Source organism: Octopus bimaculoides, chromosome 19 (genome assembly GCF_046866305.1).
Source record: "Octopus bimaculoides isolate indiv1 chromosome 19, ASM4686630v1, whole genome shotgun sequence".
NCBI lineage: Eukaryota > Metazoa > Mollusca > Cephalopoda > Octopoda > Octopodidae > Octopus > Octopus bimaculoides.
Genome location: NC_142946.1, coordinates 27717620 through 27727619, shown reverse-complemented (window position 1 = coordinate 27727619; position 10000 = coordinate 27717620). Strand labels below are relative to the sequence as shown.

General features: G+C 40.7%; 2 protein-coding genes across 2 annotated transcripts in view; one reads left to right on the top strand and one right to left on the bottom strand.

Moving 5' to 3' along the window:
• Nucleotides 1–1562: 1562 nt before the first annotated feature.
• Nucleotides 1563–2087, top strand: LOC149131803 (uncharacterized). Its single transcript, XM_089366404.1, has one exon. The coding sequence runs from the start codon at nt 1563–1565 to the stop codon at nt 2085–2087; it is 525 nt and encodes a 174-aa protein (XP_089222530.1).
• An 849-nt stretch (nt 2088–2936) lies between these two features.
• LOC149131802 (protein phosphatase 1L-like) overlaps nt 2937–10000 on the bottom strand; it is a 32473-nt gene continuing 25409 nt past the window's right edge. Inside the window, exons 2-5 of the mRNA XM_089366403.1 lie at nt 8756–8924; nt 7980–8099; nt 3734–3746; nt 2937–3054 (exon numbers count right to left, since the gene is read on the bottom strand). Coding sequence (XP_089222529.1) covers nt 2937–3054; nt 3734–3746; nt 7980–8099; nt 8756–8924 — 420 coding nt within the window. The remainder of the gene's footprint in view (nt 3055–3733; nt 3747–7979; nt 8100–8755; nt 8925–10000) is intronic.

The following is a 10000-nucleotide window of genomic DNA, read 5'->3' as shown; positions in this document are numbered from 1 at the left end:
CTGCCCAAAATACCGTGCAGTGGGACTGACCATGAAGCCGTGTGTGTGTGTGTGTGTGTGTGCGTGCACGTGTGTGTATACACACACACACATATATATGAACATGCACACAGGCATACATATGCATACATAAATATACAAACCAATACTTATACAAACATGCATAAATATATAAATGGCACTACAATGGTTAAAACAATGTGTTCCAGCTGATTTGATCAACAGAACAGCCTACTTGTGAAATTAATGTACAAGTGGCTGAGCACTCGACAAACATGCATACCCTCAATGTAGTTCTCAGGGGAGATTCAGTGTGACATAGATTGTGACAAAACTGGCCCTCTGAATTACATGCACAACATTTTTGCCAGCTGACAGGACTGAAAAAATGCAAAATAAAGTGTCATGTTCAGAGACACAATGTGTCACCAGGAATTAAACTCATGACCATACAATCATGAGTCAAATAACCTAACCATAAAGCTACACACCTTCACATATATCAATACACACAAACATACATTTATACACATAGACATATAGAGAGACAGACACATACAAACATGCATATATATATATAAATATATATATATATATATATATATATATATATACATATATATATATACATACATACACACACACATATATATCATCAGCATCATTGTTTAACGTCCATCTTCCATACATGGGAAGGATGGATGACCGGAGGCAGCAAGGTAGAAAAACTACTCTACACTATGGCTGGTTTGGGCAGGGATTTTACAACTGGACGCCCTTCCTAACACCAACCACTCCATGAAGTTAGTTTTGGCATGATTTTTACAGGTGGATGCCCTTCCAAATGCCAACCATGTTACAGTGTTGACTGGATGCTTTTAACGTGGCACCAACACTGGCAGGGTAATCAAGTAACTCAAAAGACAAGGAATTATGAGAGGGGCAACGCAATTGAGGAGGTGAACTTGTGTCAGAGGTTGAAAGGTTAAAGTGTAACAGAGAGACAGAAGCAGTTGACTTGCCATAATAGAAGGGGTGTTAGAGGAGGTGATCCAGTATCAAATGATGAAAGGTTAGAGTGTAACAGAGAAATAGAGAGGCAAAAATAGGTGTCTTGTTATAGAGGAGGTACATGGTTACTCAGTGAGAGAGAGGGAGAGAAAAGAGATAGAGTGCAAGAGACGTACAAGCAAGAGGCCAGAAACAAGTGTGCTGATGTAAAGGTGATAGTGGAAAAGCAGGAGAAGGAGAGAAAAAGTGACCAAAGGGAAAGAGAGAGAGAGTAGGAAACAACAAGTGTAAGAGAGAGTAGAAGAGAGATGGTGTAGTGCTAGGGAATACTCACAAGTAACAAGAATATGAGCATTGCACCTGGTTAGAAAAATAGGATGTGGGTGTTGGGGGAGGGGAGCTGCGATACAGTGAGCAGGGTAGTGAGGGCAAGAAAAGAAATTGGAAACAATCATAATTTACAAAGAGGAAATGTGAGGAAGAGAAAGATGTAGTTAGAAGAGTTGTAGTTCAGTTTCTTAGGCTAGAGTGGATGAAAAGTATGTTGTTACATGTGGGTGGGACACAAGGAATCCTCTCAGAGTCTCAATGTGGTCTTAGAGCTAGTTGAAGGAATCCTCCCAGAGTCTCAATGTGGTTTTAGAGCTAACTGTAGCACTACCAACATGGTCTTCATCTCCCGCCTCCTGTTACAGAAGTGCCGAGAACAACAGCGTGATGCCTCGTTTGCCTTCATTGACCTAACTAAGGCTTTTGATACTATTAGCCACCCACTATTATGGAATGTCCTGCAGAGGTATGGATGCCCACCTAAGCTTCTTGCCAGGCTACGCCAGTTCCATGACGGCATGCAAGCATGTGTGACATTGGGTGGTGATCAGTCTGACTACTTCAACGTTCAAGTTGGTGTTAAACAAGGATGTGTCCTGACCCCTGTTCTCTTCAATGTGTTCCTTGTGGCTGTGACCTTACTATCTCGATACGACCTCAACCCTGAAGATGGCATCCCAATTCGATATCACCACGATGGCAGTCTCTTCAACTTGAGGAGACTAAAATCACTAACAAAGACTTAGTCCACCACTCACTTAGAATTACAGTATGCTGATGCAAAGCTCTTGCCCATGAACCAGTCAGCCTTCAGCAAAACCTAGACGTTGTGTGCAACGCCTATCATCAGGCTGGACTCCAGGTCAACACCAAGGAAACAGAGATCCTTCAACGCTCCAAAAATGGTTCACTCCGTGACTCTTTCGTTCCAAGACAACCAGTTAAAGAACACTGAAAAATTCACCTATTAGGGTAGCATCATCTCATTGACCACAAAATTCAGAATCGCATCCGCCTTGCCTTCTCCACTTTTGGACGTCTCAAGGATAGGGTCTTCCTTAATTGTGACCTGAATCTCTCCACAAAAACCAAGGTTTATCATACTGTTGTGGTTTCCACGCTTCTGTATGCCTCAGAAACCTGGACACGTTATCGTCGTCATGTCAAACTCCTCGAATCCTTTCATATACGCTGCCTCCAGCGCATTCTTCATCTGACCTGGAAGGACAAGATCCCACATACGGAGATCCTGAGATGAGCGAAATTGACCAGCATCGAATGCATGATCCTCGAACGTCAACTGCACTGGATGGGGCATGTTATCAGGATGCCAGAAAACTGTATACCCAAGATTGTCTATTTTGCGGAGTCAGCAGAGGGTAACCAACCGCATGGAGGTCCAAAGAAGCGATATAAAGATTATCTCAAGAAATCCCTGAAGCTCTGCAACATCCCCTCTGGTGAACTTGAAACACTGGCCACAGACCGTACTACCTGGAGGGGTATGGTCAAAGCTCATACGCAGCATTTTGAGGATGAGTAGACTAGACTTCGCGAAGAAAAGCGGAAACAGCTCAAGGAACGTCACCAAAATCCTAGACAAGCTCATCTTCGTCGGAGCCCTCTTCGCTGTTCTCAGTGTAATCAGACATGTGCCTCTGGAATTGGCCTTTTCGACTACAAGAGGTCCTGCCAACGCCATCAAGACAACCCCTAAGGATCAAAGACGACATCGTCATCTGTCAAGATGGACTGCCATAAGCAAGTAAGAGACACAACTCTTCTAACACTCAATTTCGTGGACGAGTCTTCTCTAGAACCTCATATCGCCACTGTCATTTCCTCTGTGAGCCCTAACATCTTAAGGTCAGTCCTCAACACTTCATCCCAGGTCTTCCTGGATTTCCCTCCTCCACAGGCCCATCCACTTTCAGTAACAGGCACTTCTGTATACAGCTGTCTTCACTCATACCCATCACATGTCCCAACCAACACATTCTCCTCTCCTGCATACCACACTTAATCCCTCTTATGCCCAACTTTTCTCTCAACACAGTTGTTTTGTTGGTCATGCATTCTGATGTTGCAAATCCAACGAAGCATACTACCTTCATTCCTCTCCAGCCTACACGTCCTCTGCATTCAGAGCCCATGTCTCACTACGATGCAACATAGCTCTTCTTACACAAGCATCATACAATCTACCTTTTGCTGCCAACAGAGGTAGTAGTTCTCTGAATTTCTTCCACCCAATTCTTATTCTAGAAACAACACTTTCAGAGCATCCACCATTACTAATTTAGTCACCTAAATAGCAGAAACTATCTACTACCTCAAGAGAGCCTCTTGGGTGTTTGAGAGAGTTTCAGTTCCTCGTGCTAGTAGTACTTACTGTTCCTGTGCATCTGCAACACACGAAAGTGACCTTATTTGATAACCTTCCCATAATTCCACTGCATCTCTTATGCGTCCATAGCTTACACTTGGTGCAGCAAATGGAATTACATCCCACTCCTTTCCTACATACTGAACAGGACCATTTGCCAGCCGGAATGTGTCTTATCTCCTTTCTCACTAACAACAACTTTAGACTTAGCTAAGTTAACTTTAAGAACCTTTGATTCCAGGTTTTGCTTCCAAACCTGGAACTTCTCCAATTCTGCTTCAGATTCTGCAATAACAGCAAGATCATCAGCATATAGCAGTTCCTATGAGCATCCAGTTTTGAATTCCTCTGTTATAGCCTGGAGAATTATGATAAATAAGAGTGGACTAGGAACTGATCACTAGTTTACTCCAACTTGTACCTTAAATTCATCACTGTATTCAAGGCCACTCTCACCTTACTGACAGCATTGCTGTACATGGCCTGAACCACTGTAACAAGTGACTCCTCTACTCCTAGCTTCCTTAAAGACCACCAAATAAGAGTAGGGAACCCTGTTGAAAGCTTTCTCCAGGCTGATGAAGGCTAGGTACAATGGATTGCTTTTGGCCAAATACTTATCTTGCAACAGTCTCACTATGAAGATGCATCTGTGGTACTTCTCCCAGGAACAAAACCCAACTGCATCTCATCTAGTTTAATTCTATCCCTAAATAGTTGAGATATAACTCTCTCTGTAATTTTTATGACCTGATCCAGCAGTTTGATACCTCCGTAGTTTCTATCTAAGGCATCACCTTTACCCTTGTAGCAGCTGACTATGATACTGTTACACCAGTTTTGGGGGATGACACCTTCCGGAATAACCCGATTATATATATATATATATATATATATATATATATATATATATATATATATATATATATATTACATATGCATGTATGTGTGCATGTGCATCATCATCATTTAACATCCGTTGTCCATGCTTGCAAGCTGGAAGGCTGCACCAGACTCCAATCTGATATAGCATGGTTTCTATGGCTGGATGCCCTTCCTAAAGCCAACCACTCTGAGAGTGTAATGGATGCTTTTACGTGCCACCGGCAAAGGTGCCGTTTGCATGACACTAGTATCTGCCACAGCAGTAATTTTCCTTGGCTTGATGGGTCTTATCAGGTACAACATAATGCCAAAGGTGTCAGTCATTGCCTCTGTGATGCCCAACACTCAAAAGGAGTTCAGCTACTTTGACTTCATGAGGCCCAGCGCTCAAAAGGTGCTTGTCAGTTACATGTCACCAGCATGAGTCACAACTATGATTTCACTTAGCTTGACAGGTCTTCTCAAGCACAGTATATCACCAAAGGTCTCTGTCATTAGTCATTGCCTCTGTGAAGCTCAAAGTTTGAAGATCATACTTCACCACCTCATCCCATGTCTTCCTGGGTCTACCTCTACCACAGGTTCCCTCCACAGTTAGAGATTGGCACTTCTTTACAGAGCTGTCCTCATCCATACGCATCACATGACCATACCAGCACAGTCATTTCTCTTGCACACCACATCTGATGCCTCTAATGCCCAACTTTTCTCTCAAGATGCTTACACTCTGCCAACCATGCACATCCAGCAAAGTATACTGGCTTCATTTCTTTCAAGCCTACGTATGTCCTTGTCTGTTATAACCCATGTTTTCACTACCATGTAGCATAGCTGTTCACACACAGGCATCAAACAATCTGACTTTCACTCTGAGAGAGAGGCCCTTTGTTGCCAGCAGGGGTAGGAGCTCTCAGAACTTGGCTCAGCCTAATCTTATTCTCACAACTACACTCTTGGAGCATCTACCTCCATTACTAGCCTGGTCACCTAGATAACAGAAGCTATCTACTACCTCTCTACCTCTAGCTTGCCCCACTGGCAGTCTATTTTCTGCACATTTTCAGTGTTTATTGTACCTGTGCACCTTCCACAAGTTAGTTTCCCTGCTAACCTTCCTCTGATGTTGCTGCACTTTTATGTCTCCAAAGTTTACACTGGGTGTATCTAATAGAGTTTCTACCTACACCTTTTCTACAGATTGAGTAGGGCCATCTACCTGAAGGGATTTGTGATTTGTCTGCCTTTTTACTTACTATGACTTTGGTTTTTGCTAGGTCATACCTGGAACTTCTCTAGTTCAGCTAGTGATTCAGCTATAAGAGCAAGGTCATCAGCATAGAGGAACTCCCAGAGGCAGCCTGTCTTGAATTCCTCTGTTATTTCCTGGAGGACTATGATGAACAAGTGGGGGATGAGCACCGATCTTTGGTGAACCCCTACTTGTACCCTGAATTCTTTGCTGTACTCATTGCCAACCCTCGCACTTACTGACAGCGTCCCTGTACAAGGCTTGTACGGTTTTCACCAACCACTCATCTATTCCTAGTCTCTGCATTGACCACTAGATAAGGGATCAGGGGTCTCTGTCAAAAGCTTTCTCCAAGTCAACAAAAGCCAAGTACAGAGGTTTATCTTTGGCTAGATATTTCTCCTGCAGTTGCCTTACCAGAAATATAGCATCAGTGGTGCTTCTCCCTGGCACAAAACCAAACTGCATCTCATCTAGACTAACTCTCTCCCTAATTAGTTCAGTTATGACTCTCTCTGCAATTTTCATCACCTGATCCAACAATTTGATACTTCTTTAATTATTTCTATCTAAGGCATCACCTTTACCTTTCTAGCAGTTGACTATGGTGCTGCTACACCAGTCATTAGGTATGACTCCTTCATGAACCACCTGATTTACAATACTGGTGACTAGATCATAACCCACACTGCCAGATATATCTCAGCAGTGATTCCTGATGTATGGGGGGCTCTCCCTGCCTTCATATTCTTAATTACTTTATCTACCAGGGTACTGTCAATTTGAGTGGCTGGTCCTTCAATTGGGTCAACATTTGGCAGATTCTCCTCCTCCCATTCATTCTCCATGTTCAGCAGTCTTTTATAATGGCATCTCCAAGCCACTTTCTTTGCAGACTCATTAAAAGCAAGTGTACCATGATCCATGCGGACACACTTCTGTCCTATGACGTCACAATTTTCTCTCACACACTGTCTTGCAATCCGAAATACTTCAGTTCTTTGGTCCTTATGACACTGAACATAGGAAAACTTCTTTTCATATGCAATTCTCAAGTAATATCCATTCTCATATGCACATACTCCTAGACACATAGAAAGTCTGCATGTTCACTCATACTCTCTCAACATTCCAAAAACAATGTTAGAAACACATACAGACATCTATATACCAGCAAACACACATACACACACTAACTATCCTGAATGAGCAAGCACTCTCAAAGAGAAAATAAGATTTTTAATAAGAACACAGTCAAGGTTAGCTATAGATATCTCAGCAATATAGGGACCTAGATAAAACATATTTATAAAAGACCTCATCAGATCTACAAGTACCTCATACACAATACCATTATCCCTTCTGTTTTTCCCCACATGAGCCATTTGGTATTTGCATATTTACTCATCATTTATCCACTTCCTACAAGCCATCAATCTCTCAGTCCTTCTACTACTCTCTTATAACACAGTTCTATATTTAAGAGATGAGGAATTATGTACATTATTTACATTTGATGGATATTTGTCCTCATCTTGTTTATTGTTAACACGTTTCGGCTGAAATACCTTCCAGCCTTCATCAGGTGTCTTGGGGAAATTTTGAACCAGGGTTCTCGTTCCTAAGGTATTTTTTGATGTTATAACAACAACAATAACAACATCGAAAAGTACCTTAGGAATGTGAACCCAGGTTCGAAATTTCCCCAAGACACCTGATGAAGGCTGGAGGGTATATCAGCCAAAACAGGTTAACAACAAACAAGATGAGGACAAATATCTGTCAAATGTAAATAATGTACTATCTTATACTTATCTACTTTGACCACACTCTTACTTTTCTCTCATATACATCCTGGTTCTTCCTTCATCACTGCTCCCTTCTGTTCAGCTCCTCAATTACATAGCCCTGAGAGAACAAATGTAGAGTGACAAGGACTCTCTTATCTTACACAGTACAAACAAGTCCCATTTGTGTTGTTGCCACTATAATTTCACCTGATATTTTGCAAAGTTAGTTGATGACTGAATGGAAATATGAGGTTGAGGAAACCTTTTAGTTTTATCAAGGTCATAGTAAATCATCTCTAGTGCTGGTGTCAACATAAAATGCACTCACTACATTCAGTTAAGTGTGGGGGGCCAAGAGAATCCTTTAACGTTGTTGAAGACATGACAGCCTTTCTCATGCTGGTGCCATAGTAAAATGTACTCAGTACACTCAATAAAGAACATTCACCTACAGAAACCAAACCAAAAAATAAAATCTATGAGAGAGATGTAGTCTTCTGATTAGGACAGCAACAACAACCCATCAAACCCATGCCAAAAAGCAGGTGTAGAATGATGATGATGATATTTGGGAACACTTATTTTCTTCATACATCATCTAGCTTGAAAAACAGCACAACTGACAAATTTCTTTTCCTCACTTATAAACATCATCTTTTACCAGAGAATTGTTTTTATGTAAGTTTTCTACAAAGCAATGTGTTTAACTTTGGGAGATACTTCACACCAATTTTGTGAACCAAAATGAGAAATGAAAACACATTTGGTTTTGTGGTTTTTCAATTCTTTAAAACCCAAGTTTAGTGACAACATATCTAACCACTGAATTATTATAATTTCAATCTTCTTTGAGGTTTTGTCAGGTTTGTTGTAGCCTGAACATTATTCTTACAACAAAATTATAAGCAACTTCTTACAGAAATTCCATGTAATTAAAGATTACAATATCACAAGATTAAACGTCTACATATGTAAAATTTATAGAATTACAAGGTTCTTTTTAGAAGTTATATCCTCTTATTTTTAACTAGAATTAGGTGCACATTCAAATTTAACTAATATATTTGAAATCAAAAAGTACATTTGATTTAATCAAATACTCACCTGACACATCCTGCGAAGATTTGGCAATTTCCAACAGTTGTTGGTCAACATTGAGGAACTCTTCTGTTAGGAGCTCTGTCATTGAAGAAGAGTTTTCATCTTTGGGCATTTTCAACAAGCGTATCATAAGGTTCTTAAACAACACTTTTTCTGCAAAATCAGCAGCAAACTATAAACAAATAATAAAAACTATAACAAAAATCTTGTTTATATGTAAAACTATATGTAAGTTTAGTAAATTGGCTCACATATTTCTTAAAGTTATTTATTCATTTGCTACTGTTATAATTTCCACAATTATTTCTGATTTTGGCATTTATTGTTTCAAAATATGAAAGACCAATTTTCTAATCCATTTAACCCAGGAACTTAAATTTGTTTAATTAAAGAAATTCAAATACTGGACAAACCAAAACTAGTTTTTATGGAATAAAACAGATAAATGGCTATCAATAAGAGAAAAAGAGTCCTAGGGATAGTGATGGAAATGGGAAAATATGTAAAGGTACAATGTACACAGGCGTAGGAGTGGCTATAGGCATAGGAGTGGCTGTGTGGTAAATAGCTTGCTTACTAACCACATGCTTCCAGGTTCAGTCCCACTGCGTGGCACCTTGGGCAAGTGTCTTCTAATATAGCCTCCGGCCGACCAAAGCCTTGTGAGTGGATTTGGTAGATGGAAACTGAAAGAAGCCCGTCGTATATATGTATGTATATATATATATATATATATATATATATATATATATATATATATATATATATATATATATATATATATGTATGTATGTGTATATGTTTGTGTGTCTGTGTTTGTCCACCCAATATCGCTTGACAACCGATGCTGGTGTGTTTACGTCCCCGTAACTTAGCGGTTCGGCAAAAGAGACCGAGAGAATAAGTACTAAGCTTACAAAGAATAAGTCCTGGGGTCGATTTGCTTGACTAAAGGCGGTGCTCCAGCATGGCCGCAGTCAAATGACTGAAACAAGTAAAAGAGTATACTTTGCTTTGTGCTCTTGCTTGATGAGGCTGGAATCATCCCAGGTTAGTGGTCCCAGAGACATCACCATGCGTAGAGCTGACCAGGTCCACCAGTGCTCACTCTAGCTGGCAGTCCTGTGCCAGCCCCTCTGCATCCTCCAAGGTGACACTGAACCTCTGGAGATCTTCCTTAATCATGTCCAGCTATCTGGTGCAGGGCCTGTCATAAAGTCTCTTCCTGCCTGCAGCTGCTGTGTCAAG